Source organism: Silurus meridionalis, chromosome 15, assembly GCF_014805685.1.
Source record: "Silurus meridionalis isolate SWU-2019-XX chromosome 15, ASM1480568v1, whole genome shotgun sequence".
Taxonomy (NCBI): Eukaryota; Metazoa; Chordata; class Actinopteri; order Siluriformes; family Siluridae; genus Silurus; species Silurus meridionalis.
In genome coordinates, this window is record NC_060898.1 from 10,393,242 (window position 1) to 10,420,162 (window position 26,921).

Here is a 26,921-nt window from a genome sequence, read left to right on the forward strand (position 1 = left end):
TTTTGTACTTTATTGTCTTTAACTGTAGTACTATAGTTCCTCTATTTTAATAGTTCATCATTTTGTCATTCTGTTGATTTGCTGTTGTGTCAGAGCTTTTGCAGCTCAATCTTCCCTTTATTTCCTCATCTTCTTGCTTCTTTGTGAACCTGGTGTACTTCTCATGTTGACAGAAATGCTGCCTGCGCTTTCTGTTTTCCACCTTTGGGGTCTGAAGGCTTCCCCTTTATTTGCTGTAAAGGACAGAAGGGCCTTCATTACTGTAGATTAATTAAAGTCTCCTGAGATGCAATTAATAGCTGCTCTCATGGCCAGTGAGGACATACAGGTTGCTCATGGCAGATGGATCTTCTGTGGGAGTGCTTTGTAAGATTATATCCCTGGAGAAAAGAGTATTTAACACAATTTAAGTATGTTTTGGAAATGTGTTCAATATCCTGTTTTTTTGTGTTTGTTTCTGTCTTAGAATGGTTGTAAGTAAATGTAGGATATACTTATTTGTCCCCAACACGCTGAAGATACGAGACTCATCTGTGATCTCCTGCACTACCTGGAGGAAAGACAATACAATTTCTCAAAAAGGCTTTAAAAAAAACAAAAAAACAAGTGAGTTAAAATGCACCTTATTTTTGTTTGTTCATAGAAATATATTAAAGTTAAAATTTAATAGTAGCTTAAAGCCAGGGGTGCCACATTTATCGCTGTGATCACTATCAACTACAATTACAATTTTTATTATATTAAATAAATATTTCATATAAAGCATATTTTAAAATGGAACATACAAAATAGAGCATAAGAACTTACAAATATAAATTCTAAATAACCATTTTTATTTATCAAAACAAGAAAAGTAATGTAAAACAAGTAAAGTATTGTTAAGTACAAATGCAATGTAATTAGGTTGTGTTTGTGTAATTTAATTGAGTTGTAGTGGCTTAATCAATTAAAATGATGGTGTATACTGTATTTGCTTACCATGAGTAATAGTTATATATATATATATATATATATATATTTAATAATCTATTATTTGCATTTACATTTTCAGGAGCATCTTACAGAGGTGTTTGAACTCCCTGTTAAAAACATACATAGTCTTCACACTAATTCAAATACGCTATTGTCCAAGAATACCTTAAATACTTTGAAGACGGTTTTTATCTATCTATAGTCTGATTACACAAAAATCATACAACTGAGAAAGTGAACCTGATATTAATAGATATAGTGGATTGATTTGAGCTTTTAGGTGGGTTAGAGAAACTATTGCTTAGCATTTTAAACTGCATACCTCGCCACTTTGTAAGCTTTTTCCCTTAAGTCCATGTTTCCAGAAGGCAAGAACACTATCCTGCAAGCACACTGTGAGGAAACATGAATGATTTTAGTGCCCTGACATCAAGAAGATAAAAAGTTTGCTTATAAAAATATACAAGGAAAATCATAGAATAATAGAAAATGATTTCATATGAATAGATGGCTGTGTTTATTTTTTGTCATTCATTACAATTTAGCATTAGTATCGTTTGCATATATATATATATATATATATATATATATATATATATATATATATATATATATACACACACACATTATATATATATATATATATATATATATATATATATATATATATATATATATACATACATACATACATACATACATATTATATATATATATATATATATATAGCAATATTTAATTGAACTGTAGTTTATTAATTTTTAAATCTCTGCTGAATTTCACCCTGTGCTCACCAAGGGTCTCAATAGAGAAGTCAAAGGTGAGTTCTGACATCAAGCCTTTGCTGGAGAAGCCCTGCAGATTTACAGCTTTCACAGTGTCTGCAGGGAACAGACCATTGATTTAGTAGTATGTCGGCTTTATACAGCTGTGGCCAAAGGTTTTAAAAATAACACAAATATAAATTTTTTTTTTTACAAAGTCTGCTGACTCACTTTTTATGACTGCAATTTGCACATACTACAGAATGTTATGACGAGTGATCAGATGAATGGTAATAAATTTCAAAGTCCATCTTTGCCATGAAAATTAACTTAAACCCCCCAAAAAAAAAAAAAAAAAAACACATTTCCACTTCATTTCAGCCCTGCCACAAAAGAACCAGCTGACATCATGTCAGTGATTCTCCCGTAACTCAGGTGAGAGTGTTGACAAGGACAGGATCACCACTCTTGCTGATTAGGTTAGAATAACACACTGGAAGCTTTAAAAAGAAGTTGGTGCTTGAAATCATTGTTCTTCCTCTGTTTACCTGCCCGGAAACATCACAGCTTTGCACAAGAAGGGATTTACAGGCAAGGTATTGCTAGAAAGATTGCACCTAAATCAACCATTTATCGGCTTAAGAGAGGTTCAATTGTTGTGAAGAAAACTTTAGGACTCCCAATAACTTAATCCTGTTGAGAACCTGTAGTCAATCCTCAAGAGTCTGGTGGACAAACAAAAAGCCACAATTCTGACAAAATCCAAACATTGATAATGCAAGAATGGGCTGCCATCAATTTGGATGTGGCCCAGAAGTTGATTGACAGCATGCTAGGCGAACTGCAGAGGTCTTGAAAAAGAAGGGTCAAAATACAAATATTGAGCCTTTGCATAAAGTTAATGTAATTATCAATAAAAAAAAAACCTTTGTGGTGCTTGTAATTATACTTCAGTATACCATAGTAACATCTGACAAAAAGATAAAAAAAAAATAAAACACTGAAGCAGACTTTGTGAAAAGTAATATTTGTGTTCTCAAAACTTTTGGCCACAACTGAACATACATATAGAAAAATGTATGATATTATAAAATATGCATTTAAAGATAGTGATAAATAAATTTACCATCCACAGCTATGAGAACTGTGTCTCTATCCAACTGAGATACTTGTTTCACATCAAGACTCTCACCATCTGTGAATCCAGTGATGCAACTATATGAATACATATATTTCATCTACTGCACACTAAATTTCACATCCCATTTCCACAATATAGTAATTATAGTATAACTTTACTGTAAACACATTAAGCTCTTCTGTGGAGCAAATAAGTTTACCATATTAAGAAGTTTTAAATGACATTTTATCGTAGTTCTGTGTGTGTGCATACCTGGGTGTAATCTAGGTGCATCATCGAGGGGGATGATACTGAATTGTAGATGATCCCTGGTCTTTTCAGGGTTGTGATTTCGCCAGTGCACTCCCACACACAATTGTGGAAGCTCCTCACTCTCCTGCACCAGAAGCTCAAAGATTGGCAAAGAATCAGGTAGATTTAGAGGTATGTGCTGAAGGAGAGAGAGAGAAAAAAATGGAGAGAAAATTAGGAAGCACTTTGTTTTTCTTGCAGTTTCAACAAGGCTATTTTAAGGGATAAAGCATAAAGCACATACTATAACACTGTATAATGTAGGTGCTTTACCCTACTGTACCTCACAATGCAGGTACTCATACTGTAAAGTACCTCACAATGCAGGTTCTCACAGTGTATTATATCTCACAACGCAGGTGCTCACAGTGTATTATATCTCACAACGCAGGTGCTCACAGTGTATTATATCTCACAGTGTACTTTACATCACAGTTCAGGGTCTTATAGACAGACAGATAACTTTATTCATCCCAATGGGAAATTTACAATACAACTGCTCACAGTGTACTGTTCCTCACAATGAATGTGCTTAGCATACTATACATAGCAATATGCAGGTTCTCACAGTGTACTATACCTGAAAATGCAGGTGGTTACTCTATACTGAATCTCACAAAGTAGATGCTCACACTGTATTACGCCTCGAAATGCAGATGTTGCAGACACTGTCTTCTTCTTCTTTCGGCTTCTCCCATTAGAGGTCGCCACAGCGGCTCATCCGTCTCCATACCCCCTGTCCTCTACATCTGCCTCTTTCAACCCAACTACCTACATGTCTTCCCTCACCACATCCATAAACCTCTTTTTTGGCCTTCCTCTTTTCCTCTTTCCTGGTGGCTGCATCCTCAGCATTTTCTTACCGATATATGCCATGTCCCTCCTCTGCACATGTCCAAACCATCCCTCACCTTGTCTCCAGAATGTCCTACATGCACTGTCCCTCTAATAAACTCATTTCTAATCCTGTCCTGTTCACACTGTACTTTATCTTACAATGCAGATGTTTACACTGTGCTATACCTTACAATGCAGATGTTCACACTGTAAAATACTGTAAAATGTAATCTGTTTATCAGAAATAGTAATTCATTATGGACCTTTTGGTGCTTATGGCCTTATGGGGGCTTGTTCATGCTTACTTTGAGCTGCATGAACTTCTGCATTGGTTCATACCACAAGAGAAGGACCAGACCACTTGGCACTGCTGCACACAAGAAAATGCTGTCCGTATAGGGATTCCGTACTGAGGCAGAGAAAAAAGAATATAAAAACAATATATGAGAGACTAGGATTATGTGTTAGCAGTGGTTTCAACAAATTACAGTGTTGTTCATTACCTACACTACACCTTCTACAGCCCTTAGTGTCTGGGATTTTTACAGAAATGGCATACTTCCTGCAGAAACAAGAAAATATAAAAACACAGGCGCACTGTCAGACTTTAGCATTGTTGAGCAAATGATCATAATCCTGTTAATAATGAACATTTTGTGCAATTATTAAGAAAAAACATGCTTCTTTTTGTATATAGTTGTTTGTATATGCTGCTGACCTTGAGCTGATTCTTGTACTCAAGCGATGGGCATTGATTGACAGATGACCCTGGCACCGTTGCATGCTTTCACGGTGTGCAAAGAGTGCAGGCAGACTGTGGGAGGTAAGCTGTGAGGACTTCCCTATGTGCCACAAAGATATATGGTGATTACGGATTTACATATATCAATGGGAAACGGCACAAAATGCTAATGGTTTCAGTATTGTTTAAACATACCTGAGACAGACATTAGAACACTATTATTGATATATACCCAGGTGCATCTTTGGGGGAGCAACTAGTAAATAAAACAGAATGAAAGAAATGTTATTATTGAATACAATACAGTCAAATGCATAGGAGAAAAGGTGTACTGAGATTAAACTGTTGAACCCAAATTTAAAAGGAGAAATGTGTCAAATCTAGGAACATTATGGTACCTTCTCCATAGTGTCCTCATGAAGCTCATTGAGGTTGAGGGTGTAAATGCCCTCCTCTGCACCCAGAATTAAATATTGATCTGTTGGGTAAGAGTTTAAACATTACACTTTATAATTATCCACAAAAAAAAAGTTTTAGAAACAAAAAGTAGCTGTCTGTAGAATAAAAATGGGATGTACCTCTGGTCTTTGGTAAAACCCAAGTACCGGCACAGTGAATCTTTAAAGGACAGCCATTAAATACCTTGGAGAAACAGGCCCCCATCTAGAATAGACCATAAAATGTCTGTGTTCAATACATTTAAGATGCACAGAAAAAAAAGTGAAAGACATTTCCGTCAAAGAACCAGTATTTAATAGCACCTACAACTTACATACACTTGAGGTGTAGGTGGCAGGCCATGAACATCATCTACCTAAAATTAAAAAAAAAAGGCTCAGTGTGTCAGTGTCTTTGTTTTTTTACCATCCACTTTCTTTTACCCTTTCAATTACTTTATTTTTTTGCACTATTGAAAAGAAGAAATACCGCCATCATAGACAAATTCCCAGCAAGGATAAGGATATTTTCCACATTCGAATATTTAATAAATGTTTGCTCACGGAGTCTACTGTTTTTCTTCTTAGCGTGCTCCATTCAGGTGAGAGTGGCTGCCGAGGAGGAGAGTGACCTCTGTTCCCTCCTGGCTCGATTGCAATGGAGCTTTCTGTTATTAAATCAAATATATGTTATGTATAGGTTAGACAACGTCTTTTAAACATAAAAACACACAGGTCTTTGAATTCCATATTCTGTATCCCTGAGATTACTTGAGACCACATCTGAGATCATCTTCTGAGAATGTTGTTACTAACTCTTGCTTTCCCAGCCTCTTTTTTTTTTTTGGGGCTTGTTACAACTTTTTTTGAGACGTGTTGCAGCAATCAAATAAAATCTTTGCTTATCTTTTCCTTAAAATGTATAATTTTCTTAAATAAAACATTATATATGTTTTCTACGTTCTATTGTGAATAAAATATGAGTTTACAAGAGTTTCTTTGGAATTGTATTTGCGAAATAAATCAGAATGAATAGAAACGCTTAAATAGGAGGTACGAGTTTTGCTGTTATCAATACTACATACATATGTTTGTTTTATGTCCTGCATTTTACCATTGGTTAGAGTTGTGCAGAGGGAGCCCAGACTGGAGGAATCATCTAAGAATGAGGAGTCACTGATGAGGGTAATGTCTCTGAGGAGGGAAAGGTCAGATACTGTTGAGCCAACCAGCAACGTTGACTCATTAACAAGGGGGGGATTAGCATCTGTGCGGGGTTCTGAGCCAATAAGAGAGGAAGTGCTTGTAAAGGGGTTAGATGCAGTTTTATCCTTATTTGCAGGGGAATGAATTTTAGCTGCCTGTGGTTGTAGGACCCTTTTCACAGTGCCATATTTGTCTTCTTCTGTTGGTGAGTCCTGCACATTAGAAACAAAAATAAAACAAAAAAATTTAAATACACAGTCCATCTGAAACAGGACTGCAAAACCCACATCAACTTGTAGTGGCACTTACCTCAGCTGAGGGTGCTCTCTTCATAGTTAAGCTCCTGATGAAAAAAGACCCGGATTATTATTTAGTATGATTCTTTGAATACCAAGTTTACCTAAATCACTTTATAAGTTTCACATTTTACAATGTGTGCAGAGGTTCCATTTCATATGTAAAGATTCTGAATAATTTTGAGGGTTTTTTTTTGGTAGAAAAATGCCATTGCATAGAATGATGTATGAAAGTATGTATATTGTGTTCAGAATGGGGGTTAATGCAAACCTTTTTCAATGCACTAAATAATATGGCTAAACAACAATAAAACTATTTTTGTACCGACATGCCAATTAGTTGCATTATGAGGTTGGAAATCCAATGTAGTTGCTTGTTGATGAGGAAACACCATACTGTATTTGTGCTAATGTGGTCATCTACTTCCTGCTCGTATCCTGTAAGGCTTTGTACTGTACATCTCTAAGGTGGTAACTGACTGTGTAATAGTGTGAATTACTAAACCTGATACTTTCACACTGCAATTTTAATATTAATCAAAATATAAATGACCTCAGATTCAAATTTACAGTAGGAGGTCTAGTTCTATTTGGAGCAGTTATTCTCACCTCTCAAGTAAAGCTTCCTCAACACACTCCAGTAAGCCTCTACAATAAAACACAAAATAAACAAAGCTCAGAAGACATTCCAAAAAACACAATTAACGCCACAATTATTTGCACCCTTGATAAAGATGTTAAATCTCTTCGTGGTTGTTAACTTGATATAAATTTGGATTTATTTTAACATGAAAAAGTATATATTTTTAAATAGATCATTATTCTCATTGTCTGTATAGTATTTTGTGCAACCTCACTTTGCTAGCAGAAATGCACTAGGTCTTAACCTATAATGCTTGCTGAAATTGGAGAAGGTGAAACCACTCCTCAATACAGAATCTCTCCAGTTCTTCCACAGTCATACATCAGAACTTAGGTTCAGGGAACTTAAATGACCATGTCAAAAAACCTTGATTCTCTGGTCATTGGACCATGTTTTGGATAAAAGCCATTTAACAATGACAGCGGAAGCTATTTAAAATCCCTTGATACTTCATGATGTCCACGAGGCCACAAACTATTACATACGATTTACCACACCTACCAGAAGGGATTAGATGGTTCTTTTACTGCATTCCACCTTAAGAATATTTTGCTAAAAAGACTCTAATTTTATCTCTGCTGGCCACAAAAACTAGTTTCAGTCAAAGGTCCAGGAGTGTTTAGCAACTGCAGGGGCTTGATTATATATATTATATATATTATATATATATAAAATCTCTTCCAGGAAGGTTTCAATGTTTTAAATTGCATAAATATTGTCCCCAGTATGCACAATGATGCTTTTTTAGGTTTGTAACTCTTTATATAGCTATTGAATCATCTATGAGGGTCACATTTGTGCAATCTGTAGTCTTACCCATGTAAGAAAGAAAATATATCCTCCATTTAACTTCACATTTTTACCACAGTGAAATAAAAAATAAGTTGCAATTTAAGTAAAAAAAAAAAAAAACCTAATATATCTAAGAAACTTCTGTACCAATATGATCCTCCATGCCTTCTTAGATCAAAAGGTGCAGGCTATTTGTTGGTACCTCAAATAATGAAGACACACTATACAGCAGGTGGCAGATCTTTTTTCGTATATTTAAGCCCCACAGTTATGAAACAACCTTCCAATCAGTGTTCGGGACTCAAACACAGTCTCAGTGTTCAAGTCGAGGCTGAAAACATATTTATTTAGTCAAGTCTTTTACAAAACCCGATTCCAAAAAAGTTGGGACACTGTACAAATTGTAAATATTTTGAAACCACTCTAAAAGTCTTATTCTTGTAACCCTGTTTTAATGTTGTCTCTTCTTTTTGATTTCAAAGTTGATTTAACATTATCTTTGCTTTATTCTTTCTTTCCTAACAAGGGTTCATTGTATACATCAGAATACAACATTGTATCAACATCAGTTATACTTTAATTACTGATCTCCATATGTTAATTCACCCCTGTTCTAATGCTGTAATTTCTCTTTATGTTTAGTATCCAAATGACCACAAAATTATCTGTTCCCTATTTTTCAAACAATGGAGAGTCGGGCGCTTCGAACAGCCAAGCAGCGACTCTTCGGGACAAGATCTCAAATCTCTTTTGAGATCTTCCAGCAAGCTTTATCTTCAAAAACACCAACTGCTCTGATCTTCAGGAGAAGCTGGAAGAACATCTGACTCCATCCTACCCGACTCGTCCAAGATTCTTTTGTCTACCGCATCCGGACTCTTGCGCAACAAACCAATGCAAGTAATCGGTTTACCAAACTAATTTAGATGCGTGTTAAGTTTGAACCCTTTAATATTATATTATTAATATTAAGGCGAATTTAAATTTCCGTAACGATTTCTCAGTTAGGATGTGATTAATTTGAAGTTTAAGCTTGCCATTCCTTTCCTTCCTTTCTCTCCTTTCTTCTTTTCCTTTCTCTTCCTCCTTTCCTAATTTTAACTTTTATTTATTTTATTTTCAATTTTTGTTTTCTTTACTTCGTTCGTTTGTTTGTGTAGTTAACTTTATGTTGTGTTTGTATCATTCATTAAACGCCATATTTTTCACCAGTGATTGCCTCTGAGTATCGCTCATAACTTAAAGTTCCTGCAACATTCGGTCTGAACTACATGCTCTTTTAATTTTTACGGTGTAAAATAAACGAGGGTTACGTCTTTCTTGATACCTGTTTTATAGAATTAATAAAGATTATACTGTCTGTTCGGCGGACAAACAGACCAAATAAGTGTAACGTTAATTCCATTACCGTCAATTTCAACTTATTTTAAATATTTATAATTACTTATAAATATTAACCTTTCTTTGTGAGCTAAATTCGCTACATATAATGGTGAAGAATGCGGGCAGACTGTGCTTCTAACTATATACTCAATTTATCCGTATTACAAGTTTGTCCCTCTTCTCCCCCAGTCGCTACATTAATGTCAACAGTCTGTTCACTGACTCAGGACTACAGTTTGCTACTGAGCACCATCACTGCACCCCACAACATCGTTTATCTGTAATAAATGGACATTCTGTGCAACCCAGATGATGGCTCGTTCATCAGGGACAAACTTACACTTATAAAGAACATCTTATTCATTTTTATCACCGCATTATCTATGTAAAGCTGCCTTAAAACAATGTTCATCGTTAAAAGCACCATACAAATAAAAATTAATTTAATTGAATTATTTCCAATGTTTTTTTTCACCATGGAAATTCTTAATTGTGACGTGGTAATGTTATATCATAGAATAATTGTAACTATAATTATGGGTTAGATTTCTCTCATATTTAAGTAAGATTATGTTACTTCATAAACTTACTGTGATTCCTCTTTATCCCCAATAGAGCTCCAATCATCATAGGATACCTAGTGAAAATAAAAAATATATATAAAATGTATATTGCAAACATAAGAATTAGTACAATTGTAATTAAAGGATAAAATGTAAGAGCTACACTGAGAGCGGGTTTGGATGGTGCAGTTGTGACGATCTGAGCTGTCATTCTTACCTGTGAATCAGAGCAAGGGTCTTTTTCTTTCTGCATGGGTCCAAACCTTTCATGGCCAACTGGAGGCAGAAATTAATTACAAGCATGTAACTGTAGCACATCATATTTCTGTTTACACTTTCTAAGAGCAGCCAGTACACTTTACTTTCCCTTTACTTCCTTTCACTTACTCTTTCTCACACACTAACACAATTATATGTTTGGATTACACAAATCTCACACAAGAGACTAATTAAAATTTAAGAATAATGTGTCTTTAATGGTGCATTAGCAGCTTCCAAGCAAATACAATAGTGTTTTATGTTCTCTTGGCCATACAGCCTGCCTGAAAATGCTATAGTTCTGCAGTATTATAGCACATAGAGTTAACATAAAGCAGCATGCAACAGCTTCAACAAATAACACTTTTTGTCTTAATAGATTTAATGACTGTTGGTCTGGAACTGGAACTTACAACAACAACTAAAACTGAATACATGCTTGTCATTAATAAAATAAAAAATGCAAATAAATATATGTGGATTAAAATGTATAAAACACGTTTGGGTGTGTTACTATAGGAAAATAATCATCATTAGGATGATAAACTTAAATACTTCAACTAAATACACTGTATACACAATTATTAGGCAAGTGAGTATATTGACCAAATCATCATTTTTATGCATATTCTTTAACTCTAAGCTGTCTAGAATGTAATGCTTATTGGATTAAAACATATCAGGTGATGTGTATTTGTGTAATGAGGGAGGGTGTGGCCTAAGGAGTTTAACATGTGCATAATTATTAGCAGTTTATTTTCCTCAGGCACAATGGACCAAAAAGGAAAAAAGAAAAAGAAAAGTCAAAATTTTTTAAAAGTCGTTCGGAGGGATGCAGCATTCTTGGAATTGCTAAAATATTGGGGCGTGATGATAAACATTTTGTTGTTTATTATTCTCCCTTTAACAGGTGAAAATAAATGAGTTAAATGAGAATTTATTTCCCAATTTTATTTAGTTGCACTAATAGTGTGTATGCTTATGATTAATGCCCTGAAGTTTACAATATTTCCCATCTATTTTTCAATCTATTTTACTGACAATCTATGTCCACTGTGGGTCATTTTGCATAAATGAAAAGGTAAAAACTGCATCATAATTAACTTTTTTAAATTTTTTATTGCGGTTCCAAAAATGGATGAACGCAGCATAAACAGACCCAATATGCTAAACATTACTTTCAATATATTTTTCTTTTAATAATCCTTTCCAAAACACTATTACATCTTTTAATTAATGATATATGTCTATTGAAATGATACTGATAACTGAATGATAAACCAGGATATTTGGAGCTTAATTGTGTATTATTCATATACAGTGAGGAAAATAAGTATTTGAACACCCTGCTATTTTGCAAGTTCTCCCACTTAGAAATCATGGAGGGGTCTGAAATTGTCATCGTAGGTGCATGTCCACTGTGAGAGACATAATCTAAAAAAAAAAAATCCAGAAATCACAATATATGATTTTTAAACTATTTATTTGTATGATACAGCTGCAAATAAGTATTTAAACACCTGTCTATCAGCTAGAATTCTGACCTCAAAGACCTGTTAGTCTGCCTTTAAAATGTCCACCTCCACTACATTTATTATCCTAAATTAGATGCACCTGTTTGAGGTTGTTAGCTGCATAAAGACACCTGTCCACCCCACACAATCAGTAAGAATCCAACTACTAACATGGCCAAGACCAAAGAGCTGTCCAAAGACACTAGAGGCAAAATTGTACACCTCCACAAGGCTGGAAAGAGCTAAAGGGGAAATTGCCAAGCAGCTTGGTGAAAAAAGGTCCACTGTTGGAGCAATCATTAGAAAATGGAAGAAGCTAAACATGACTGTTAATCTCCCTCGGACTGGGGCTCCATGCAAGATCTCACCTCGTGGGGTCTCAATGATCCTAAGGAAGGTGAGAAATTAGCCCAGAACTACACGGGAGGAGCTGGTCAATGACCTGAAAAGAGCTGGGACCACGGTTTCCAAGGTTACTGTTGGTAATACACTAAAACGTCATGGTTTGAAATCATGCATGGCACGGAAGGTTCCCCTGCTTAAACCAGCACATGTCCAGGCACGTCTTAAGTTTGCCAATGACCATTTGGATGATCCAGAGGAGTCATGGGAGAAAGTCATGTGGTCAGATGAGACCAAAATAGAACTTTTGGGTCATAATTCCACTGAACGTGTTTGGAGGAAGAAGAATGATGAGTACCATCCCAAGAACACCATCCCTACTGTGAAGCATGGGGGTGGTAGCATCATGCTTTGGGGTGTTTTTCTGCACATGGGACAGGGCGACTGCACTGTATTAAGGAGAGGATGACCGGGGCCATGTATTGAAGCATTGAAGATGGGTTGTGGCTGGGTCTTCCAACATGACAATGACCCGAAGCACACAGCCAGGATAACCAAGGAGTGGCTCCGTAAGAAGCATATCAAGGTTCTGGCGTAGCCTAGCCAGTCTCCAGACCTAAACCCAATAGAGAATCTTTGGAGGGAGCTCAAACTCCGTGTTTTTCAGAAACCTGACTGATCTAGAGAAGATCTGTGTGGAGGAGTGGGCCAAAACCCCTCCTGCAGTGTGTGCAAACCTGGTGAAAAACTACAGGAAACGTTTGACCTCTGTAATTGCAAACAAAGGCTACTGTACCAAATATTAACATTGACTTTCTCAGGTGTTCAAATACTTATTTGCAGCTGTATCATACAAATAAATAGTTAAAAAATCATACATTTTGATTTCTGGATTTTTTTTTTAGATTATGTCTCTCACAGTGGACATGCACCTACGATGACAATTTCAGACCCCTCCATGAAGTGGGAGAACTTGCAAAATAGCAGGCGGTTCAAATACTTATTTTCCTCACTGTATATTAGGTAATGAAGCTTTCATGGAAATAAAATGGGCTTCAGTTGCAGACTAGCAGTATTTAGATTTGCCACTCAAACAACTAAAACAAACAAACAAAAAAAAACATTGAAGGTTAGACTGGCTTAAACCGTCACCAGCACCTTACTAAGAGATGAATGGGTAAAGAACATTTTTATGAATTTGTAATGTTATAAATTCAATACTGTCTGAAATATATTTGAAGCTAGAAAAAAATACTGTTTTTGAAAAATATATACTTACATGGCTCTTCAGTAACTCTTTTCCTGACAGGCAGGTGTTTTGCTAATGATGTAATCTTGTCAGGAAAAATACTGCATGTCTGTGGATACAAACACAGACACACACAGAGACACACAAAAGCGAGCTTATGAAGCGTTTCAAAAGACATTCAGAAACATAATTCAGTATGCAAATAGAACCCTCAGTCTATCTCAAAAAGCTTAGTGGCTTTACTTATGCTATTTTAATTCATCTGTTTTAATTTAATAATGTTACACACTTCAAGATCACTCTCGTCCATAGTCTGTGAGTGATGATAGTCTGGGTTGTTGGCAGTGTCCAGCAACTCTATGACCAAATTCCGTGTCAACAGTTGAGTAATAAAGGAATGCTATAGAAACAAAGAGGAGGAATTAGAGAGAAAGAAAGAAAGAAAGAAAGAAAGAAAGAAAGAAAGAAAGAAAGAAAGTAAAAATAAAATAAATAATAATAAGAATATATACATTTATATAAGGTTAATATTTTAAAGAATATTAAGATTTAATACTGAAATCAATTATTCACTCATAGCTTGTCCGGTTCAAGGACATATTAATTAACATGTACAATACACAGTAAAACCTTTATAATGCCATTTTAAAGAATGCGATTTTGATCAGGTTAATTCTGAAGCGGAAATAAGATTTCACATTGCACAACTGCAGACGTTTGTCTTTGTTTTATGATGTATGATGAATTTATATAATTCAAAATAAAGTGAATGAGAAAATCTTAATTCATTGTAAAAAGCTGCAGTAAAGGAGACCATAGAGACCAATTGTGGTTACACATTGTATCCTGTTTACCTCCTCATACTACAGGTGTGAGTTTCAATCAACACGTCCAAAAATAGCAAACAGTAATTTCACTCCTATACAATGCAGTGGAAGTAAAATATCAAACTGCTGAATGAGTAACGCGTCGAATAAAAATTTGAACAGCATTAACCTGACGTTTTTTTTATATCACATTTGTCAACATCAGTTTTCCTCAAAAAAAAAAGTTATTATCATTATTGATAATATTAATAATAAAAATAATAATAATAATAATAATAATAATAATAATAATAACGTGAAACACTGTGTAGATCCATTTCCCACCTTTAAGCAAAAATATTTAGACGTGAAACATTTGAATTAAAACCGCAGTGTGTTATTTAGATATGTACCTGCAGCAGTTTCTCAGCTGTTGGCCTCTTTCGAGGACTTTTTGTAAGTGTCATCTTTATAAAACAGTGAAATTCCCTTGACCTACAATACAAATGCAAGATCAGAGACAAATAAAAAATAAAAATGTGAACAGGACTGAGAAAACTAAACCATCATTCTTAATGTTTACCATTTAGTCTTGTCCCTCAGTTTGGGTGGCTGGAAGCTGCTTTTGGACATCAGCATTAAAGCTCTGGGAGAATATAATTCAACATCATAGTTTTTCACAAATGACATTACTCACAAAAACTACTGTGCAAAATGGAATCCATTAGTAGAACTCAAAAGTAGTGTTGTCTATACACATGCTTCAATAGTAAAGATCAGTTCTGAAGCACATTTGGCCCTGGTGCAAACATTGGTATTTTATGGTGCACTACATGGTATTTTAAGTATTAAAATGTAAGTAAATGTTTTGATATTGTAGGTTACTATAATAATAAAGACCTGGGTGTTAACGTGTGGGTGTCTGTGTGTTCTTGTCCTCACCTCATTGGGTGTAGATCAAACATTGGTGGCTGAAGTTCTGCTAGCTCTATGGCTGTGATGCCCACTGCCCAGATGTCACACAACTGGTTATAGCCACCTTTTCTCTCTACCGCTGCCACCTCTGGAGCCATCCTGAGACAGGAAAGTGCAAAACAAAAGCAAAAGGGACATTTTCTATTAACTATTAACAGCTAGTAACTGAATAATCTCTTCTGTTGTTAGCTAAACCGATGTTTGTGTGTGTGTGTGTGTGTGTGTGTGTGTGTGTGTGTGTGAGAGAGAATTCAAGGAAGTTTAGTCCTTTTTCACTTTGATTATGTACACAGGAAGGATTTCTGTGGGAAAAACACAAACATAACAGTACCAGACTAGCCACATCTTTTCTCTGCTGCTTTTAATACAGAAGCTGTGGACAACAATTATATAATATATAAATAAATAAGTAAATAAATCTATCTATCTCAGTACAGTTAGGGGGAAGAAATGCAACACAAATTTGCTTGTAGTTTTTTATTAACACATTTTTTTATTATTAACATTTGTCAACATCAACAGTTTACATTTTTAAAACAATTTTAAATAAAATGCCTGCGTGGTTAAATAATAAAATATAATAATAATAATAATAATAATAATAATATATATTATCAAAAATAAAATCTATTAAAATAATTTAAATAAATCTAATTAATGCAATAAACTTGTTTATTATATTGATTACATTTAGCAAGTGATTGGCACAAATGAACTTGATTTAATAAAATTAAATAAATGGAAAAATCAAATGAAATAGTTTACATTTGTTAGACCCCAATTACAGATGTGTATATAAATGTGTGTGTGTGTGTGTGTGTGTGTGTGTGTGTGTGTGTCTCCCCACGGATGTTTTACAACTTATATTTCATTTTCTAATGATATGTTCTACTTATTTACACATATTTTAGCAATGTCTTTATTCCTTTTATCCTTCATTCCTTTATTTATTCCCTTGATATGCAGAACCATCAGGATTTTCTTCTTTTAATATCATGAAACTGACTTGAAAACGGAAAGTGGCTCAATGTCACACACGCACAAAATAAAGTTTAACAACGCACAACAAATCACATTTTGGCTCACTACAAATCGCATTTTTGGTACAGAGTAAGTAGCCATACTGACACTTTCCTAACTCTAGTTTCTTTTTTTATACTCCTGGAATTGTTGTGTAAATTTCAAGTTTAATAATAACAATAATATTAATAATAAAAAAGTGAAGCTGCACTCATGTCCGAGTCGGAGACTAAACAAACCTGCGGTCCACCACTTAATAAGTTCCTGTGGGAACCAGTGTTGTGCTATTTCGTAGTAACTAGTTACAGTTACTAGTTACTTCATTCAAAAAGTAACTCAATTACTTTGTTGATTACTTACACCAAAAAGTAATGCGTTACTGTTAAAAGTAACTTTTTAGTTACTTTTTTAAAGAAAATGTTCCCATTAATGCCCTTTTATGCGTTATGGTCTATACAAACACAAAACTGACTTAAACACAAAGTAATTTTTAAACACTATTTTATTTAAGTCAGACCAGCACAAACTGAATATATCACAAGGATTTCTGAAATAAATAACAAAACAAGCTGAATAATATATTCACAATCAAAAACTAAAGTGGTGTGTTGAGTTCTTAAAAATGTTCCTTTCACAGCATAAGTCTGAAAACTATCAACAATGTAGAACAGAACACTGGGTTAGTTTCTAGCTTCATCAAAGCATGGAGTTTCTGGAGGAGCTTCAACAGATTGGAGTTGCTGTTTATCGCAGTAGATACGACCTTCGAACCAGAAAGACACAACTTACATTTGACTAAAAAGTTTGTCTTTATGTTCAACTAAAGTGAAATAATGAACATATTTTCACTTTGAGAAACTCGTCTTGCTCCCAGTAGGTTGCTTTTAGGGTGTGGAAACAAATCTGAAATAATCCTTTTTCCTTTACTGTAATTTGTTTAGCACTCAGTTAGCACTCATTTCCACAGCTGCAGCTTGTCCGAAATGCCACAGCCAGCTTATTAGCAGGCAAAATCAGGAGATCAGATCACCCTTGTTTTGCCCCCAGGTCAAATACAGAATCCACTTTAAGGTTTTGCTGTTTGTTTTAAAATCACTTCCTGAAATGTGCATTTGATACTATGCTCATCCAAGATGGCGATGAGTCTGCATAGCAGCAGGAGGTGAAGTGGCTGGTGCAAACAAAGAGCTAAACATGGTCTAAACTGTGGAGATGATAGTGGACTTTAGAAAACACCCCTCAACACTACTCCCCCTCACAATAACCAGCAGCCCTGTGTCATCTGTGGAGACCTTCAAGTTTCTGGGAACTACCATTTCCCAAGACCTGAAATGGGAGTCCAACATAAACTGTATTTTTAAAAAGCCTACTCTCTTTTTAAGCCAATTAAGGAAGTATGGCCTGCCACAGGAGCTGCTGATACACTTCTACAGTGCAGTCATTGAATCGGTCCTGTGCACATCCATCACCATCTGTTTGGAGCAGCAACAAAACAGGACAGGAACAGACTGCAGCAAACAGTTAAAACAGCAGAAAAAAATCATTGGTGCTCCCCTGCCCACTTTTCAGGACTTGTAATATACAAGAACCAGGAAACAGGCAGGAAAAATCACTACTGACTACCCATCACTCCCTGGACATAACCTCTTTCAACTCCTTCCTTTTGGCAGGTGCTACAGAATTTAGTTCACCAAAACTGCCAGGCACAGGAACAGTTTATTTTCTCAGGCAATAACTGACCTTAATTATATGCCCTGCTTCATATCTAGAAGTACTGCATTATCAATACAGTCACTCATCACTTCATCCAAATTTGTTACACACTATTGCTGCTGTATATTGTACAAAAGAGGATATAACTCATTGGTACTACAATTTGAACTGTAGAGTCCAAACTTTACAAAAAAAGGTTTTTGATGTTTTCAAGCTTTTAAGTGGCATCTACTACTTACCAGTATGGAGTACCAATGAAAGACTTCCTCTTCACAATTGATGCATTGATCTCTGCTGCTACTCCAAAATCAGCTGAGTGAAAGAATGGAAAAGAGGAATAAAATTATACAGCTTTGTTTGTGTGCATTAGTGTGCGTGTGTGTGTGTGTGTGTGTGTGTGTGTGTGACAGCTTGTGTCGAGACGAAGACTGTAATGACCTAATTTGACATCTCCTCTCTCCGTCAGAAGAATGTTGGCTCCCTGTAGAGCACAAAATATAACAATGAGTGCACACATGCCACTAGATTCTTCCTAATTTACATGTGCACACAGACATTCTCTCTTACACTCTCTATCTCTCTCTCTCTGCCTCTCACTTGCACACACACACACACACACACACACACACACACACACACACTTTGTGAATGTGGCCAAGGGCACAACAAGAGTCATGAATAGTCTTACTTTTATATCTCTGTGCATTTTCCCCATTAAATGTAAATAATGTAGTCCCTGTAAGAGAAAAGATTGTTGTTAATGTAATTAAATGAACAATGTGATTAAATCCTTAGAATTTTGAGTTTAAACCCATTCTCACCTGTAGTGTTTCTCTGCATACATATGCTATCTGTCTCTCTTTTAGGGGTCCAGTCACTGTAAAAACACCAGTTAACTTGTTTAGAGATTTTTTTTGAGGTTTTGAAAAATCAGCATCCTAAATTAGTAAATGTTTGGTAACTGAAATAAGCACAGGAGCGGGCAAATATTTGCACATGAAACTTAAAATGATTTTATATAGGTCAGTATACCTGAAAAGGGCTGTCTCTGTTTGTAATGCTTTCCTGTATCGAGTATACACCAATCAGGCGTAACATTATGTCCACCTTCCTAATATTGTGTTGGTCCCCATTTTGCACCCAAAACAATCCTGACCCAGCGAGGCATGGACTCCACGAGCCCCCTGGAGGTGTGCTGTGGTATCTGGCACCAAGATATTAGCAGCAGATCCTTTAAGTTCTGCAAGTTGCGAGGTGGAGCCTCCATGGATCAGAATGTTTGTCCAGCACATCCCACAAATGCTCCATTGGATTGAGATCTGGGGAATTTGTAGGCTGAATCAACACCTCAAACTCTTTGTTGTGCTCCTCAAAATATTCCTGAGCTAATTTTGCTTCCTGGCAGGGTGCATTATCCAGCTAAAGAGGCCACAGTCATCAGGAAAATACTGTTTCCATGAAAAGGTGTACATGGGTTGCAACAATGCTTGCTTAGGTTATATGTGTCAAAGTAACATCAGCATGGATGTCCGGACCCAAGCCCCTCCACTGGCTTGCCTTATTCCCATACTGCATCCTGGTGCCATGTGTTCCCCAGGTAAGCGATGCACGCGCACCTGGCTATCCATGTAATGAAGAAAAAAAAACATGATTCATTAGACCAGGCCACCTTCTTCCATTGCTATGTGGTCCAGTTCTTAATCTCATGTGCCCATTGTTGGCACTTTTGGTGGTGGACATGGGTCAGCATGGGCACTCTGACTGGTCTGTGGCTAAGCATACATCTGCAGAAAACTGTAAATGCATTGTGTATTCTGACACCTTTCTATCAGAAATAGCATTCAGCACTTTGAGCTACAGAAGTTCGTCTGTTTGATCGGACCTCGATGGGCCAGTCTTCGCTCCGCACATGCACCAATAAGTCTTGGCCATCCATGACCCTGTCGCCAGTTCACCATTGTTACTTCCTTGGACCCCTTACGATAAATACTGAACATTGCAGATCAGGAACATGCCACAAGAGCTTCAGTTTTGGAGATGCTCTGATCCTGTCGTCTAACCATTATAATTTGAAACTTGTCAAACTCACTTAAATCTTTAAGCGTGCCCATTTTTTCTGCTTCTAACAAATCAACTTTGAGAACAGAACGTTCACTTGCTGCCTTATATATCCCATACACAAACAGGTGCCGTGTTGAAGAGACAATCAGTGTTTTTCACTTCACCTGTCACCAGTGGTCAGGATGCTATGCCTGATCGGTAGTGTTTTGTGTGTTGTATTTACTGTGTTCACTACTTATTTGTGATCTACAACCTGTCAAGCACCATTTGTCTTTTTACTATTCAATTCAGTTTTTGTTAATAAAATAAAAAGACCACAAGGCCTTTTAAATGAATTTATAGAAAAATTTTCCTTAAAATACACCGAGGAACTAGAGTGCTACAAACGCAAACTTATAGTCCGATATTGCACATTTGGAAGCTACATAAAATGCAGTACTACTTGTAAAGCTGATCAAACATCCTAGATTTCAATACAAACTGCAAGGAAGGGTGGTGTTTAGTGCAATAAATCCTTTCACCCTCCCAGTTCCTGTCTGTCATAACGAGTTCTAATAAATGCAGGATTGAAAATTAAGAATTTTTAAATCTATATTCATAAACTTTAAAAGTATCACAGATCTGGAGGTAAATGTCAGCAATACATTCTGCTATGCATTACCATGGTAGATGTCTTGCAATGATCCTCCTCCACAGAATTCCATGCAGATCCACAATTTGTTGTTTCTGTTAAATGTGAAGTTTTGATTCTCAGTGTCATTGCTATCTATATGCAATTCATTAAATATAATCTAAATGCATTTGAATGTCTGTTTGAGGATTAATGAAATGACAGACAAACCTGAGGTAGCTTCCAAAATAGGCCACAATGTTTTTGTGCATGCAGTCCTTCATCATTGTGATCTCCTGCTGAATGCTTGAAATGTCATCTCCTGAAACACAGACAGTCTTAATTTTGTCTGCAATCTGCCCTTAGGGTTTCAATTCACTTTTAAAACTATGATTATCTTTGACAGCTTGTAAACATTCATCTACAGTGACCATGAAGATACAGTGACTTGAGCTGAGGGACACAAATGAACAAACATGATACAGTAACAGAACATTGCTTTGTTTAACTGGGACAAAATGACATTTTAATGTGTACTGCTATAACCTCTTGCTATCTACATGTTCAGTTGTACATGAATAATGGTTTGGTTTGAAAGCAATTTTTAAAACTATTACCCATTACCCCTACAGTTGGCTCTTTACTATAAGTTACTCCTTCTGCTCTATTTAAGCATCAGTGGTCCAGTAAAGAAATGTCTGTCATTGTTATTTATTTTTCGACAGGTGTGGTTGGGCACCAAAATGCAATTACATGAGGATGCAAAGTGCTTGATTAGGCCAAGTGACGAGGAAAAAAACCTGATTGAACGACTTGAACTAAAAAGCGATGTTGGGGTTAAAAGCCTGCGCAACCTTCATTTTAGTAATGTGTGACCTCATCATTATAATCAATTTTCTGCAAGTACTGTCATGATGCCCTCAATACCAAGAAATATTTTTTCGTGGGCAGGCAATTTTAACTTGTCAGGTGCTAATAACCTACCGGCATCCAATTTGACTACTTTGATGGCTGCGATCACCGATGTCCTAATGTCACGTGCCTACAAAGAAATGAACAAACAAAAAGAAGGAGACAATTAAAACACAGTAGACATATTTCAGAGAAACAAGTCAAGATCTACATTGGTTGCCATATCAAACTTTAGCAATAGCTTAAAAAGTCTTGACTCTCAAAAGCTGTTCCACGTTCATGTACTGTACACTTCCGTGTTGAAATGAAAGGTTTTGGTGGTACAAAAATAAAACTAAAATAAGTCGTCTTTTTCCACCTTTGAAAATATATAGCTCCAAAAAAAGATCTAGAGATAAACAAATTAAAAGACAGAGAAAAAAACTTAGTATTTTGCTGAAGCACCATCAAATTTATTCCACTCCTCCTGGTGGAAAAAAGCTCCAGTTTGGTGCAAGGGGATCTCCTATGCAAAGCCTTTTCAGGGTTTTGATAGAATTTGGATCTAATCTATATGTTATACCTTTGTCTTTCCTTCGTTGACTTGGATTAGTTCTTTTGGTCATTATTGTGAAACCATACACCTGCAGGTGAAAATAGATTAGTATTTAAAAATACACTGCCATGTGAGGGGGCCAGGGCATGGTCAAGCACCAGATTGTAAATGAGTGGCAGCAAATATAACATAGCCAAGCACAGAGTCAAGCGTGTGATTGCTTCAATAAATAAAATCACTAAAAGCATAGGAATTTTTAAAGGAAAACCTCAAGTCTGCCTCCATTATTCTCATATCTACTCCAACCCATCACCCATTAATACTTCCAGCTTTAATAAAGCCCTAGTTCCATCTGAAGAATAGCAGTCTTCTAGCATGATGCTGCCACTGCTTTGCTTCACTGTGGGTATGGTGTTCTTTGAGTAAACAGATACAAATATATAGTTTTTAAGCTATGCCCATAAAATTCTACGGCCGTCCCCCCTTTAGTAGTAGTTACGTGGCAAAACAGACCGCGAAAAACGAATTTCCACCGATACATGGACCACCCGAAAAATGCTATTTTTTAAGCTATGCAGTGGTGATGGACAGGTTGACGGACGAGGTCAGACAGGAGTCTCCCTGGACTATGATGTTTGCGGATGATATTGTGATTTGTGGTGAGAGTAGGGAGCAGGTTGAGAAGAGACTGGAGAGGTGGAGATATGCGTTGGAGAGAAGGGGAATGAGAGTCAGTAGGAGTAAGACAGAGTACATGTGTGTGAATGAGAGGGAGGGAAGTGGAGTGATGCAGTTGCAGGGAGAAGAGGTGGAAAAGGTGGGGGAGTTCAGGTACCTGGGGTCAACAGTGCAAAGTAATGGAGAGTGTGTTAGAAGTAAAGAAAGAGTGCAGGCAGGGTGGAGTGGGTGGAGAAAAGTGGCAGGAGTGATTTGTGATAGAAGAGTATCTGCAAGAATGAAAGGGAAAGTTTATAGGACTGTGGTGAGACCTGCGATGTTGTATGGATTAGAGACAGTGGCATTGAGTAAAAGACAGGAGGCAGAGCTGGAGGTGGCAGAGCTAAAGATGTTGAGGTTTTCGTTGGGAGTGACGAGGATGGATAAGATCAGAAATGAGTTTATTAGAGGGACAGCGCATGTAGGATGTTTTGGTGACAAGGTGAGGGAGGCGAGATTGAGATGGTTTGGACATGTGCAAAGGAGGGACATGAATTATATTGGTAGAAGAATGCTGAGGATGGAGCCACCAGGTAGGAGGAAAAGAGGAAGACCAAGGGGGAGGTTTATGGATGTGGTGAGGGAAGACATGCAGGTAGTTGGTGTGAAAGAGGCAGATGTAGAGGACAGGGTGGTATGGAGACGGATGATCCGCTGTGGCGACCCCTAATGGGAGCAGCCGAAAGAAGAAGAAGAAGAAGAAGATCATCCTCCCACAGTCTTTGCAATAATTTAGCAACATGGATTTTGTGTAAATTCTTAGAGATATTAATATGTGCCAAATTGAAAATCGAGATAAAGTGGGACCGTGGGATTCAAACATTGATAAATCGAGAGACGACTGTATCTTGGTCTCTTCAAGCCATAATATATTTTGTCACATGGAAGATTTTGGTGGGTCTTTTTCTTTAGCACAGACATGTGAAAATGCAGGAATGACCAGATTTTGACAGCTTCTACTTTAATCATGTTGTAGGTCTCTTGGCCACCTCCAGGACCAGTTTCCATTGAGAGAGAAGTCCTTGAAAATGTCACTGTGGTGCCTCCTTATTACTTATTATTAGATTATGACCTTTACCTGTGTTCAACATCGAATTTTGTGGACTCGGAATGTATGTAATTAATTTTTAAGGATTCTGTTGTAGCCCTCTTCTGTTCAGTAACTTTCAAAAACCAGATCCCATATTCTGTGTAAGCTCACTGAGATGGAATAAACTTTCAAATGTGACCAAGAAGTCAGAATTACTTCATTGATGATGTGATGTGTGATCCTGTGCAGTCACATGAGCTGTTTACAAAAGGGTCTGCATATTTATGTAACCAGGTTATTTAATGTTTTCTCTTTTAAACTTTTTTATTTCTAGAGAAAAAGAGAAACAATTAGGAAACATTCACAGAATAACATATCAAACCATTTAAAAGAAAGCAATTTGAACAAGTAAGTTTTTAAGCTATGTTGGTTGTCGTTTACATAAAAAAACCCTTTAATATATTGCAAAACCTGGGACCATTTTATTGGTAAAGAATAACAGATTTGTTTTCTTAATTTGAAAAAGTTATCATTGAATATATACAACTTTTTAATAGTGGTTATAACAGTGGCATGTGCCAGCAGAACTGAGAGATCTGTTAATTCTAAAAAGAGAAGCTCTTACACAAAAAGGAAGTGTTATTTAGCTCCATTTCAGCTCTCTCCACACCTTGGTATATCAAATTGATAGAATATGCATGATAGTCCTCACATTACTGACCACACAATTCTACACCTAACATTGCTTAATACTCAATGGACTCATTGTTCTCCTGAAAACCCCTTTAAATAAGGATTTTATATTAATATGAAATCAGTTTAAATGTATACAAGCATTCTTGCTTGTGATTGTAGGCCCTGTAGATTCTGTTGCTCTCCCTGCAATAGTGTTTGTTCTAAAGCTTTGTAAACTTTGTATGTCTTCTTAGTATGAAGCCTATTTGTCTTATGATCCTGGTCAGGAGGAAGGGGCTGCCTGCTCGTAACCATGGTGATAATAGAACCAATAACGTATAAGCTGCCACAGGGAAGGTTACCTCAGTATTTAAAAAAAAAAGAGAACACCACTGGTTTCCTGTTTTCTTTCTTGTTCTACTGATCACATCCTGTGAGAAATTATCTGTATGAAATCAAAACATGTTTCAAAACATGTCTGCACAATCAATAATAATGGTCAGACATTGGATGATCAATCAAAGCTAAATATTCATGCACGCTCAAGCAAATACAGGCAGCTTTAAATGTAATCGCACATTTGGAAACAAACTAAAAAAATTATAAAAATAACACGTGTTGCTGTTGACTCTCCCTGACATCCTATTTAGTCACTAGTGTGTGGTTTTCCTGTTGCGCTTGACTTAACGTTTTACCACATACAAAGTTGTTCAGAGGGCGTTACCCTCATATTTTTTGCCGAATGCATGCCTTTGTAAGGCACGTTATGCTTAAAAGTTAAAGGTTTATCTTAAAGCAAGTTCACAGCTTTCTCCTAAAATCTTGCAATATTCACCCTTACATCAGGTGAACCCTGTGAAGCTCCAGCATTAATCAGGGTTTCCTGTGGTCTAACAGTCTACAGAACCCAGAGGGCACCAGCAAACCTTTAAGGGTTTCTAGATTTATCACAAAAAAAGTGGTTTAATATTTACAAATGTTGATAAGCCTAGATTGTGGAGAGGTGAGCAGAAATATGTGTAAAATAAAAAGTTTGCAAAATAAGAAATGAATGCAAAGGGCTGTATGTATTATCATTCTGTAGTCAACAATCTGTAGATTAACTTATGAAACCCATATTCCTAGAGTACATCAAATGTGATAATCATGGTAATCTAGATTGGATCTCATTTATTTACAAATATAAGTGATAACAATACAGACAACATCGCAACAGCTACAGCTGTTCTTCTGACCAGTATAACAGTGATAAACTAAACACTATTACCTAAGCCAATTAAGGCTCTGGCCAATATATATATATATATATATATATATATATATATATATATATATATATATATATATATATATATATATTTCTCTGACAATAATTTAGTAGTCAAAATAGCCATTTCAGTTTGAAGTAGTTTTACTGCGCAACACAATGCTGACAGTTGAGGATGTTGCCCCTATCAGGGTAAAGTGAAACAGGTCGAGAGCCTGGCCACAGTGTGTACCTTGAAAACATCTCCGTAGGTTCCGCTCCCGATGCGGTGAATCAGCTCGTAATCATCCAGCGGGTTGGTGTCTAAGACGCCGATGGCATCCATTGTGTGCTGTGTTTGTTCACTGCTAGTCTGCAATACACGGACGTGCTTTCGGTTAGGAAGCTGTTGTTCACACGAGGCACAGTGTGTCGCTACTTCCTCGTTAGCGTCAAGTGTGCAGCAGCTGGAAATAAAATGGCTCCGGTATATTATTCCGCTATTCTGTCATGAGGTGCTCTGTGCATGGCGGCTAGGAATTACATTATATCACGAAACGTTCACCCATGCGGACACGGTGTTCTCAGGATCCATGCAGGCTCACTTCTACACGCAGAGCTCGGGCGGAACTTCTACTTGTTTAATTGAAAGCCTGCGGATGAGGCGACACCGCAACACCGACATGCAGTAGAATAAAAAATATAAATATTAAAAAAAAAACGAGCTTTTTCATCAGACATCCGAAGTGTATTTCGCCCATATAAATAAGCTTTCATCCTGAACATGTAGCGCATTTCAGGGCTTTATTTCACACTATAAACGGTGTGTGCAGATGTAGTTAAGCTTCTTCGGCAGCACAAGTTCCTAACTGGCACCATGTTTACACATGATACAGTAGAGCTGAGATCATGTGTCCACCACTACCACCTGTAGGATTTTCAGAGTAAATGCGTTGTTTTAAATCAAAGTACTGGATTTTATTTGAGTTTAAATACTGAATCTTATTAAAGTAATAAAATAAAAAAAAACGCATACATGTGTGCAGATACAGTAGCACCTCTCTGTATACCGCTACAGAAATCAAAGGGGATTTCACTAAACAATGCATTGAATTACTGTTTATTATTATTATGTTCTGCTGTTCATTTCACCACTAGGATTTAGATCCAACTGTGGTCTTTACTGTACTA

General features: G+C 36.4%; 1 protein-coding gene across 1 annotated transcript; it reads right to left on the bottom strand.

Annotated features, from left to right (window-relative positions):
* Positions 1-77: 77 nt before the first annotated feature.
* Positions 78-26,619, bottom strand: map4k6 (mitogen-activated protein kinase kinase kinase kinase 6). Its single transcript, XM_046867354.1, has 32 exons — positions 25,984-26,619; positions 21,600-21,657; positions 20,847-20,937; positions 20,667-20,731; positions 18,766-18,821; positions 18,633-18,680; positions 18,383-18,425; positions 18,184-18,256; positions 15,179-15,310; positions 14,820-14,882; positions 14,650-14,731; positions 13,720-13,830; positions 13,461-13,539; positions 10,285-10,343; positions 10,095-10,141; positions 7,296-7,334; positions 6,700-6,733; positions 6,299-6,602; positions 5,749-5,852; positions 5,520-5,561; positions 5,326-5,410; positions 5,146-5,225; positions 4,943-5,003; positions 4,724-4,847; positions 4,509-4,567; positions 4,311-4,414; positions 3,130-3,307; positions 2,863-2,931; positions 1,767-1,853; positions 1,295-1,365; positions 495-550; positions 78-380 (listed from the first exon to the last, which is right to left on the bottom strand). Exons 1-32 carry the CDS (start codon positions 26,074-26,076, stop codon positions 293-295), a joined length of 2,685 nt encoding a protein of 894 aa, XP_046723310.1. The 5' UTR covers positions 26,077-26,619; the 3' UTR covers positions 78-292.
* Between the last annotated feature and the right edge of the window lie 302 nt (positions 26,620-26,921).

Coding starts and splice junctions, on each gene's coding strand:
- map4k6 (XM_046867354.1), bottom strand. CDS start 26,076: ATGGATGCCATCGGCGTCTTAGACACCAACCCGCTGGATGATTACGAG. Junction 4,848..4,942: donor TGTTCTAATGTCTGTCTCAG/GTATGTTTAAAC, acceptor TGTGGCACATAG/GGAAGTCCTCACAGCTTACC. Junction 2,932..3,129: donor TGCACCTAGATTACACCCAG/GTATGCACACAC, acceptor CTGGATTCACAG/ATGGTGAGAGTCTTGATGTG.